General features: G+C 50.9%; 1 protein-coding gene across 2 annotated transcripts in view; it reads left to right on the forward strand.

Annotated features, from left to right (window-relative positions):
* The window catches only part of LOC105707730 (unconventional myosin-XV), a 67,911-nt gene extending 58,265 nt beyond the window's left edge, over positions 1–9,646 (forward strand). Inside the window, exons 63-66 of one of the 2 annotated variants that reach the window (XM_064378235.1) lie at positions 1,871–2,004; positions 2,410–2,543; positions 4,307–4,447; positions 8,626–9,646. In XM_064378235.1, the coding sequence (XP_064234305.1) occupies positions 1,871–2,004; positions 2,410–2,543; positions 4,307–4,447; positions 8,626–8,727 (511 nt within the window). In that variant the 3' untranslated portion in view covers positions 8,728–9,646. The remainder of the gene's footprint in view (positions 1–1,870; positions 2,005–2,409; positions 2,544–4,306; positions 4,448–8,625) is intronic. The other variant, XM_012438776.3, reaches the window with a different exon arrangement.
* Positions 9,647–12,109: the final 2,463 nt, after the last annotated feature.

Raw genomic sequence — 12,109 nt, forward strand, 5'->3', positions numbered from 1 at the left:
CCACCACGCCCAGCTAATTTTTTGTATTTTTTTAAGTAGAGATGGGGTTTCACCATGTTGCTCAGGATGGTCTCGATCTCTTGACCTTGTGAGCTGCCCACCTCGGCCTCCCAAAGTGCTGGGATTACAAGCGTGAGCCACCACGCCCAGTGAAAATGTTTTTTAACCCCCTAGACCACACTTTGAGAACCCCCGGAAAAAAGAATAGTAAAATGATGTCTGTACCATGTATATCCTAGTACCTATAACACAATAAGGGCTCAATATGTAAAGCTCCTTATTTTTATTTATTTTTTTTATTTCTTTTGAGACCGGGTCTCTCTCTGTTACCCAAGCTGGAATTCAGTGGCCCAATCATGGCTCACTGCAGCCTTGACCTCTTGGGCTCAAGTGATCCTCCTACCTCAGCCTCCCAAGTAGCTGGAACCCACAAGCACATGCCACAACGCCCAGTTAATTTTTAAATTTTTTGTAGAGACAGGAGTCTCACCATGTTCCCCAGGCTGGTCTCGAACTGTTGGGCTCAAGTTATCCTCCCTCTTTAGCCTCTCAGAGTCTTGAGATTATAGACGTAAGCTGCTGCGCCTAGCCAAAAGCTTCTTCTTTTTTTTTTTAATGTATAATTTTAAGTGAAAAGAGCAGGAAGCACATAAAGATCATGATCCCAATCCTGGATGAAAATCACTGAGTTCTTACTTTTTGCAAGGGACTCTGCATATGCATTATCTCAGCTATTCTTCCCAACTGCACTTTATTTTCCCCATTTACAGATAAGGCCCAGAGAGGTTATATGGCTTGCTGAAGTCTAGCCCGCTAATCATGGGGGAACCAGGAACCAAAACTGGGGAGGGTGTGTTCAGATGCCAGGCCCTTACCCCAGCAGTGCAAAAAAGGACAGATGTTGCCCAGGGGATCTCTTGAGAGGAGAGGGTTCCCCTGGCTTTCTCCCAACCCTTCCTTCAACTGTAGCTCCGGCTAGTCAGGATGGGCTGGGACTGCTATTGATATTTTCCAGATGTCTCAAGAGGTAAAGGGACTGCCTGAGGTAGCCAGCATATGTCAGAGGGAAGAGGCCTGGGGTGAGCTGATGCCCAGGGGCCCCAGCCTGGAGGCCCAGCGCTCCTCTGCTCAAGTCTCTGCCCAGCCCTGCTCAAGGGTTTGCCCACTATGATGTTTCCTCTCACTCCTCTAGCTTTTGCTTCTCCTTGGGGGCAGGAGGTATGAAGGATGAAATAGCCTTGGGTTAGGTCGGGCACGGTGGCTCACCCCTGTAATCCCAGCACTTTGGGAGGCTGGGGCGGGCAGATCACCTGAGCTCAGGAGTTCAAGACCAGCCTGACCAACATGGAGAAACCGTCTCTACCAAAAATACAAAAAATTAGCTGGGCATGGTGGCACATGCCTGTAATCCCAGCTACTCAGGAGACTAAGGCAGGAGAATCACTTGAACCCAGGAGGCAGAGGTTGCGGTGAGCTGAGATCGCACCAGCACACTCCAGCCTGGGCAATAAGAGCGAAACTCCATCTCAAAAAAAAAAAAAAAAAAGAAATTGCCTTAGGTTCAAGTCTTGCTCCTGCCAACTGCCAACCCGTGACGCTAACTCACTCAGTCACTGTGTGACCTTATCTAGTCAGTGAACTTCTCAGAGCCTCAGTTACCTTATGCAAACAGGGATCCTAGTGGTACTGGCCCAGGCAGTGATTAGGCAGTACCAAGCCACTGTGGGTGCCTCTACCCCACCTTCAGCCCATTTACACTCCCCAACAGGGAGTTGCAGAGATCAGGTTTGCTCTGCATGCATGCTGCACAGTGAGGATTGCATGAGCCTGTGAGCTCACTCAGGACCTTTTCCCCTTCCTCCGTACACAGGCGAGAAGTCCAGGATTACATCCCAGCCCAGCTCTACCGTACAACAGCAGGCTCAACCTGGCTTAACCTGGTCAGCCAGCACCGGCAGCAGACACAGGCGCTCAGCCCCCACCAGGCCCGCGCCCAGTTTCTGGGTAAGAGCTGCAGGGCAGGGGAGGTGATCATGGGGGGCTTTGCTGAGGAGGGTGGTCATGGAGGATGGGTATGGAGGCACCTCTTTTCTTTGCACAAAGGCATTTTTCAGTGCCGGCTAAACTGAGCACCTCCCTGGAGAAAACATGTTTTACAATTTTTATGGAGATGTCACCTAGACTCAGAATGGCCCTGAGCAGAGGAAGAAGAGCTGCACACAGGGATAGAGAAAGAAGCCGTGAGAAGGGAGGCCAGAGATGGGTGGAGACCCAGACCGAGGGCTCCTGCACTGGCTGGATACAGCCCAGAGAAGATGCAGGCTGCAGGCCAGCTGTGCAGTTCAGAGCCAGGGCTGTTGTCAGTGAGTCCTACCCAGCATGTAACTGCTGGCCCCTCTCCCTGCCCAGGTCTCCTCAGCGCCCTACCTATGTTTGGCTCCTCCTTCTTCTTCATCCAGAGCTGCAGCAACATCACTGTGCCAGCCCCTTGCATCCTTGCCGTCAACCACAACGGCCTCAACTTTCTCAGCACAGAGACTCATGTGAGTGGCCTCAGCCTGGCCCTGCCATCACCACCCTCTGTTCCCTGGTCCCCTAACCCCTCCAAGGGGCCAAGACCTCCAGCTACTGAAGCCCAATTCCACTGCTTACCACCTGCATGATCTCGGGCAAGTCTCTTCCCCTCTCTAAGCCTTGCTTTCCTCATCTGGAAAATGAGGATAAGAATTGAGCCCTACCCATAGGGCTGTTGTGAAGGTGAGATGAGGTAAAACATACCCTAAGCACTCAAATAGTGCATCCATGTGCTTGGGCTGCCATAACAAAAGACCACAGACTCAGTAGCTTCAACAACAGAAGTTTATTTCTCACAGTTCTGGAGGCTGGAGGTCCAAGGTCAAGGTGTCAGCAGGTTTGGTTTCTTTGATGGTTTGCAGACAGTGTCTTCTCACTGTGTCCTCACATGGCCTTTCCTGTGTGTGTGCACAACACTGTATCTCTTTGTGTCTCCAAATTTCCTCTTATAAGGACATCTGGGGCCGGGCACGGTGGCTCATGCCTGTAATCCCAGCACTTTGGGAGGCCGAGGCAGGTGGATCACGAGGTCAAGAGATCGAGACCATCCTGGTCAACATGGTGAAACCCCATCTCTACTAAAAATACAAAAAATTAGCTGGGCATGGTGGCGCGTGCCTGTAATCCCAGCTACTCAGGAGGCTGAGGCGGGAGAATTGCCTGAACCCAGGAGGCAGAGGTTGCAGTGAGCCGAGATCATGCCATTGCACTCCAGCCTGGGTAACAAGAGCGAAACTCCATCTCAAAAAAAAAAAAGGACATCTGTCATATTAGATGACTCCATTTTAACTTAATCACTTCTTTAAAGGCCTTATTTCTAAATACAGTCTGAGGCATTGGGAGTTAGGGCTTCAACATGGGGATTTGGTGGGGGACACAATTCAGCCCATAAGTAGGATCTGTTACCCCCTTAGTTTTTGATCCCAGAACTAGACCCTGAGACCGGGATTCAAGGGCAAGTGGTTGATTTAGAGTTGATTCCAGGAAACACTGGAGTGAGGAAGTCAGTCACAGAAGGGATGGAGCCAGTAAAGGGCATGTTAGCAAGCAAGTTGCTGATGTGGGCACCTGGAGTTCAATCCAGCGGGGGGCCCTGAGAGACAGCCTAGAGCTTTCCTTCTCTCCTGGGGGCGAGGGAGCCAGTGTGTCTATTCAGCTTCCCATCTGTCATTAGCAAGGGCTTCTTTCTGAGGCATTAACTCTCCATCACTCTGACTTTTTCTGTATGTGGTCCAAGTTTGCTTCCTGGGCCAGAAAAAAGCCCCAAGAAAGGCTAGACACACTGACTCACATCTGTAACCCTAGCACTTAGGGAAGCAGAGGCAGGAGGACTGCTTGAGCCCAGCAGTTTGAGACCTGCCTGGACAACACAGGAGGCCCTGTTCTCCACAAAAAGGAAGTTTTAAAAAGAGGTGCAGGTGTTCACAAGAAGCAACTTTGATGTGAAGTTCAGGGCACCAACAGCATCTACTAAATGTATCCCAGGCACTTAGAGCAGTGCCTGGCATATGGTAGATGCATCATCAGTATTTGTTGAATCAGTTTCACAGGTGAGGAAACGGAGGTCCAGAAAGGTAAAGTGACTTGCTCAAGGTCACACAAGTCACTGGGGAACAGGTACTTGAACTGGAGTCTCCTGCCTCCTACTGATCTGATTTGCAGGGGAGGGGTAAGACTAGTTGAGACTATCCTCACCCACAGGCCTGTCTGGCCCCTCTCCCCCTACTCCCAGGAATTGATGGTGAAGTTCCCCCTGAAGGAGATCCAGTCAACGCAGACCCAGCGGCCCACAGCCAACTCCAGCTACCCCTACGTGGAGATTTCACTGGGGGATGTGGTGGCCCAGCGAACCTTGCAGCTGCAGCTGGAGCAGGTGGGCCCAGCCCTCACCCTAGCATCCCACTCACTGGGCTCTTCTCTGGACCTGGTTCCAAGATAGGTCAGGTCCCTGCCATGCCCCAGGGAATATCCAGGCCAGTGCATGGGACAGAACCAACCACAGCACAGCACAGAACTGCAGGTCATTCTGGTGGTCATCCAGGGAAGCAACTTGGCAGTGGAAACACAGGAAAGGGCAGTACGGAGCCATAGAAGGTTGATGAGAAGGCAAGGACACCAGAGGTTTGAGAAGGTTCACCTGGGCTGAGATGTGGAGGCTTGCTTCTAGGCCTTGGGATTGAGGGTGGGGAAAGTGAGCTTCCTGTGTGACAGATGGTAAAACTGAGACCCACCTGCCCCGTGCCTTCCCATGTTTGCAGCAACTGTGGCTGTTACTCAAAAGGCAGGGGTGGGCTGGGAGCGGTGGCTCATGTCTGTAATCCCAGCACTTTGGGAGGCCGAGGTGGGCAAATCACCTGAGGCTGGGAATTAGAAACCAGCCTGACCAACATGGAGAAACCCCATCTCTACTAAAAATACAAAATTACCCGGGTGTGGTGGTGCATGCCTGAAATCCCAGCTTCTTGGCAGGCTGAGGCAGGAGAATTGCTTGACCCCGGGAGATGGAGGTTGCAATTAGCTGAGATCACACCATCACACTCCAGCCTGGGCAGCAAGAGCGAAATTAAAAAATAACCAGTCTGGGTGATTTTAGTCCGATAGTCCTATAGTCCCAGCTGCCTTTATTTAGCCCTGTAGTCCTTTAGTCCCACGTGCCTATAGTCCCAGCTATTTAGGAGGCTGAGGCAGGAGGACCGCTTGAGCCCAGGAGTTGGAGTTTGGGGCTGCAGTGAGCTGTGATGATGCCACTGCACTCCAGCCTGGTTGGTAAAGTGAGACCCTGATTCTAAAATAAAATTTAAAAAGCACGGATGACCTCTAGGCTCCTGTCCAAGTCTCACGATCCCCTGGGGTCAGGGCAAGAGTCATATTTTCACCCCACTGAAGAGATAGGCTTCAAGCCCAGAGAAGGTATAGAATCGAGGTTGACACCCACACGTCTGCCCTGTCCAGCCTGTGACATACTCTCTCCAGGTCGAGGCCCAGCATCACTCCCATGATTTGCCAGGGCAAGAGAGAGGGTCTTCCACTGCCCTAGCCCTGCCTCTGAGGGACAGGACCAGAACAAAGTCTCCTTGACCCCCTATGTCCCTTGGAAAACCTGTTACTTGGGCCTAAGGTCCTAATGCACTCCCCACCACACCCCAATCTGCTCCTGCCTGGGGTCACACAGATCCTTGCCTTACCCACTGGTAGCCTTGGGCCCCAGGCCTGTCCCCTCCTTCCCTGAGACTGCCTACCTGAGCCCCTGCAATGGTGCAAAGTGCTGGGATTACAGCATGAGCCACCGTGCCTGGCCCAGCATCCATATTTCTACCTTCTGCCCAGACCCCCCGAGCTCCAGGCTCCTTCAGCATCTCCCTTGGAAACTAACAGTCCTCTCCAGCTTTCCTCCCTATCCTCCCAGGCACTCAGGCCCCAAACCTGGGAGTCCATCCTATCCCTGTCCCCTCCTCTCATGACCTTGGTGGCCTCCTCTCCCACCTCCCTCCCCTCTGCTCATTCCTCCAGCCACCCTGGCTCCTTCATGCTGAGCTTGTTCTTCCTGCCCTGGGCCCTCTGCCCTCACTTTTCTCTCCACCTGGAATGCTCTTCCCTGATTCATCACAGGGCCCACTCTCTCCCTTTATTTGGGTTTCAGTACAAATATCACCTTTTTCCAGAAGCCTTCTGTAACCCTCCTCACTAAGAACTCATGATCCATGCCTCCATAGCCCTTATTATGGCTTGGAAATCATTTAGTTATTTGTTTATGTATTGTCGCCCTATATTAGTCCACTTTACATTGCTATAAAGGAATACCAGAGACTGTGTAATTTACAAAGAAAAGAGGTTTATCTGGCTCACGGTTATTCAGGCTCTGCAGGCTCTGCAAGAAGCATCTTGCCAGTATCTGCTTGGCTTCTGGGGAGGCCTCAGGAAGTTTTTACTCAAAGCAGGAGGCAAAGGGGAAGCAAGCACATCACGTGACAAGAGAGGGAACAAGACGGAGAGTCCAAACAAGCAGCTCTTGTGTGAACTATTAGAGTGAGGACTCACTCATTACCTCTGGGTTACCAAGTCATTCATGAGGGATTTGCCTCCCACCAGGTCCTGTCTCCAACATTGGGGATCACATTTCTTTTCTTTTCTTTTTGAGACAAGGTCTCACTCTGTCACCCAGGCAGAGTAATCTCAGCTCACTACAACCTCTGCCTCCCCAGTTCAAGCAATTCTCCTGCCTCAGCCTCCCAAATACTGGGATTACAGATACGTGCCACCACACCTGGCTATTTTTTTTTTTTTTTGTATTTTAGTAGAGATGAGGTTTCACCATGTTGGCCAGGCTGGTCTGAAACTCCTGTCCTCAAGTGATCCACCCATCTTGGCCTCCCAAAGTGCTGGAATTACAGGCATGAGCCACCACACCTGGCTGGGGATCACATTTCAACATGAGATTTGGAAGGGACAAATATCCAAACTGTATCATTCTCCCATCAGAAAGTCAGCTCCAAGAAGCAGGAATGTGTCCATCTTGTTCATGCTGTGTCCATAGCTCAGTGCCTGGCACATAGTAGATGCTCAATACATATTTGTGGATTGCATGGGTGGGTGCATAGATGGATGGATGGATGGATGGATGGATGGATGGATGAAGGCCTCTTTGGTTTTCCCACTTCCTTGCAGCACCACCTGATCTCTTTATGCTGCCACCTCTGCCTCTGGCCTGTATGTGTCAGGGGCTGCATTCATTCACGCATTCAGATCCATTGAGCATCTCTGTGTAGCAAAGATACTGAAATGACCAAGACCCCCTCAGCCCTGGCCCTCACAGAGCCTCGAGTCTCAGATATAAAAGAATCTCTCCAATATCCCTTGATCAGTGCTGGGAGGGTATATAGGGGACCTGAGCTATCTGGGAGGTAATCAGGGAGAGCTTCCAGGAGGAGGTGATGTCTAAGTAGAGCAGTGTTGCAATAGACCTGGGCCCCCATCCTGTCTACCTCTGACAGACTATCTGAGGGGATCTTGAGGCATCCCTGCTTCTCACTGAGCCTCAGCTTCCATACTGTCAAATGCAGCAACAATCCCAGCAAGGCCTAGAACATGGCAGCAAGTGGGTAGGTAAAGGATTGGCTGGAGGGGAAGACTCCATTTGCACATACTGATTTAATTAGCTAAGGTGGCCCACAAGGCAGGGCCAGCACAGTTAACCTCAGCAGAGAGCACTTCATAGTGTGGCCCTCAGGCCTCTTACCATCCAGGTTCAAATCCCACCACCTACAAGTTATGCAGTCTGGAGCTTCAAGGCTCTGCACCTCAGTTTCCCCACCTGTGGAATGGGATATAATAGCTCCTGTCTCTTAGAGACACCGTGGGGATTAAAACAGGTAGGACACATCAGGCCTTTAGGACAAGGCCTGGCACACAGTTTACAGAGAGTGCTACTAACATGATTTTATCCTTTCTCAGAGCAGCTTCCCTGGGGGGATTCTAACAATGGCTTTGGTCTGAGAACCACACTCACAGATCGATTTTCTGCAATTCATTGATGCCTTCCCCTATGCCCACTCCAATTGGGAGCACTGAGCCTGGGTCACTGCCCATTGTGTGCTGTGGGAGCCAGGCCGTAACCATGGCAACAGACAGAAACTGTTATCATTTATTGATTGGATTCATATTTTTTAAATCTAAAGAATTTACATGCAATAAAGTCTCACTGAATCCTCACCACAGCCCTGTGAAGCAAGCCCACCGTCAATTGAGATCTTACAGATGAGGCCACTGAGGATCAGAGAGGCAAAGCAATAGACCCCAGGTCACACAGCTCACACGGAGCAAAGCTGGCAGAGGCACTTGATCTCCTGCTTGCTTACCCCTTGCAGCCCACAGTCCACCATTCTTCCAGCTCCTCATGCTCCTCTCAGGCCCTGGGGGAAGTGGGAACAAGGGTTCCTGCATGAATGGTGGTCTCCACCTATCTCCCAACCACCTCTCCCTTCTGCACGTCCCACCCCAAGGTAAGAGCTGGGGAAGGGTTGGATGGGTGTAGACTGTCACTGTCACCTGCAGGGACTGGAACTCTGTCGCGTGGTGGCCATGCACGTGGAGAACCTGCTCAGTGCCCGTGAGAAGCGGCTCACACTGCCCCCCAGCGAGATCACCCTGCTCTGACCCAGCCCCCAGCCCTCCAGTACCTTCTACCAGAAGACTCACTTTGTGGCCTCAGGGTAGTCAGTGGACCTCTCAGGATCAATGACCCCTGTAAGGGGCCAGAACCTTGGAGGACACCAAAAGGAGGCAGGAGGAGCAACTCAAATCCTCGAGAACCCAAGAAGACCCATCCTGAATTGGGATGCAATGGCAGCATGCAGACTTGGGTCAGATAGCAGGAGGAACTCAATGTCTGGCCCACGGTGGAACGGAGCAGAAGGCAGGACCCTGAGGCCTCCTGCTTTGTACCTATTGCAGACCCTGCTCCTAACTCCTGCTATGGCACAGAAGCCCCACACCAGTTGCCTAGATGAACTGGACTCTGCCTTCGGTTTACTCAGGGTCTGACGTGGAATCTGCTCCAACTCCATATCCCAGCCCTACTTGTCCTCCTAAGGGGCCCCTCCTTACTGCCAGTTAGCCTGTATTTCAGTTAGCCTGGTTATTTCTGTGCAAACAAAAGGTGTGCCTGGCAGCCATTTCTCCATGGAATTGCTAAGTGGCTGGAAAACAAGCCTGAGGGAGGAGGCAGGAGTTGGAGGTAACAGGCCCCTGACTCACTGCCTACGAACAGATCCTCCCCCACTCCTTGGGTATCCCCAACCCCAGACCCCCGTCACTTGATGGACCACACAAGTTTGAGAGTGGTATAAGGGAGAAGTCTGGGAAAAGGCTTCTTGGAAAATGGGACATTAGCATTGAGTTTTGAAAGATGAGTAGGAGTTTGCTAAGAATAGATGGAAGAGAGCGGGATAAAAATTGCAGAGAAAATCGTGTTTGTTTCCTGCTGTATCCCCCAGAAACCAGAGAACACCTAACACAGAGTAGGCACTTTAAAAATATTTGTCATATGAATGAAAGAATAAACGAATGAATGTTGGAAAGTGCTGGTTCTTTGGGGAGTTTCTGTGGGGCAGGGAGCACTTGGCTTGGGAATGGGAGACTAGATAGGTAGATGGGGGCATAACTGCAAGATCCATGGCAGCAGAGAAAAGAGTTACCTACTCATTCAGCCATTAGAGCTATCCAAATACCTAGGCAAATACCAGGCACTAGCAGTTAATCACAGTCAAATCACCACAAACTAGGACAAGACCTGTGAGTGAGAGCCGGGGAATGAGGAGAGAGAACAACATATGCAGGGACCCTGAGGTGCACATTACTTGTGGCAGGATCTGAGACTGAAGAGGACTCCAAAGAAGGTTTGAGTAGGGATTCTGGGCTACATTAAGAATTTAGGATTTCAACATTAAAAAAAAAAATTTAGGATTTCTAGGCTGGGTGTGATAGCTCACGCCTGTAATCCTAGCACTTTGGGAAGCTTAGGCAGGAGGATTGCCTGAGCTCAGGTGTTTGAGACTAGCCTGGGCAACACGGTGAAACCCTGTCTACTAAAATACAAATAATTAGCTGGGTGTGACAGCATGCACCTGTAGTCCCAGCTACTCAGGAGGCTGAGGTAAGAAAATTGCTTAAACCTGGGAGGGAGAGGCTACAGTGAGCCAAGATCATGCCACTGCAATCCAGCCCGAGTAACAAAGCGAGACTCCATCTCCAAATAATAATAATAATAATTTAGGATTTCTGGGTCAGCTGTGGTGACTCATGCTTGTAGTCCCAGCACTTTGGGAGGCTGAGGCAGGTGGATCACTTGAGCTCAGGAGTTTGAGACCAGCGTGGACAACATGGTGAAACCCTGTTTCTGCTAAAAATACAAAAAGTACCCAGGGATGGTGGCAAGTGCCTGAAATCCCAGATACTAGGGAGGTTGAGGCACAAGAGTCATTTGCACCCAGGAGGTGGAGGTTGTAGTGAGCCGAGGTCGCACCACTGTACTCCACCTTGGGCAACAGAGTGAGACTCGGTCTCAAAAAAAGAATTTAGGATTTCATCCCAAGAGCCATGAGGAGCCTTCAAAGGTTTGCCAGAGGGGGAAGAAGTGGCGCAACCTGCACAGATTGTACTTTGTAAAAGCCATGCTGACCACTGAGCAGTGAGTGAATGTAGGAGCTGGGGAGACCAGAGGGGCTGCTGCAGTGTTAGCTGGAAAACTGTGGCATGGATTCTAGTGATGGTGACAGGGGTGGGTAGAAGTTGGTAACTTGGGAGAGATTAGAAGGTCCAGCTGGCAGGAATAGGGGGGCAATTAGACCATCCTAGGATGGAGAAGATCAAGAAAGAGTCCCTGATACAAATGCCACAGAGCTGTCCCATTTTTCACCATTGCTTCGGGTTGACTTTCCCCAGAAGCAAACCCTGAGGTGAGAAAAGTAAGGAACTCACCAGGAAGAGTGTGGTGTCAATCAAGTTACCATTGTGCAGGGGCCATAGCTGGCAGCAGCTCACCTACATTGCCCCTGGGGTTCTGCCAGCAGCACTGGTGCTCCCTCAGTGTGGGGACCCCCAAAACCTAGAGCACAGTGGCTACAACATGAGGCAGCCCTGAAGCCTGCCCTCTGCCCCTCATTTCTTAGTGTTGTGAGATCATACGTGGTGTGTGCGGGGAAAAGGGGTGTCAGGCTCACTAATTACTTTTGCCCTAAACCCTTTCCCTAGTCAAGCTAAACTATAGGACTCAGGAAGGGATAATGTGGCAAAGAGTGAAAACCAGGGGCCCTGTTGGCTTTCAGAATACAGCTGGGGCCTACCACATAGACCACAAGCAGCCTCTTGGAAATGGATCCTCCAGGTTGAGTCAAAATGTGAATCGCCTCTTCACATCCTCTAGGTTGAGACAGCCTCTCCCATTGCAGACACTGCATTGGAAGCTTCCCTGTGTTCTTCCCTGACTGCTCTTGAGCTAGGACCCTCCCCTCTCTGAGCCCCGGTGAAGGACAGCACAGATTCTGGAAGGAGGCTGCCTGGGTTTGAATCGTCACTAGGCCACATACTGGCTGTATGGCCTTGGGCAGGTCATTTCACTTATCTGGGCCTGTTTCCCTATATATATGGTGGTGGTAATAATAATAATGCTTCCTACATTGAGGTGTTTGGAGGATTAATTGGGTTAGTATACATATATAGGCCCTGGCACATAATAAAAACTTGATAAGCTTTTTAAAAAACGTCCATTCCAGGCTGGGCACGGTTGCTCACGCCTGTAATCACAACACTTTGGGAGGCCTAGGCGGGAGGATCCTTGTGCCCAAGATTTCTGAGACCAATGTGGGCAACATGGTGAAACCCCATCTCTACTAAAAACAGAAAAATTAGCGGGGCATGGTGGTGCACGCCTGTAGTCCCAGCTACTCAGGAGGCTGAGGTGTGGGTGGATCGCTTGAACCTGGGAGGTCGAGGTTGCAGTCAGAGAAGATTGCACCACTTCATTCCAGCCTGGGCAACA

This window comes from Aotus nancymaae, unplaced genomic scaffold (assembly GCF_030222135.1).
Source record: "Aotus nancymaae isolate 86718 unplaced genomic scaffold, 86718_ANA_hifiasm-v0.15.2.pri h1tg000018l, whole genome shotgun sequence".
NCBI lineage: Eukaryota > Metazoa > Chordata > Mammalia > Primates > Aotidae > Aotus > Aotus nancymaae.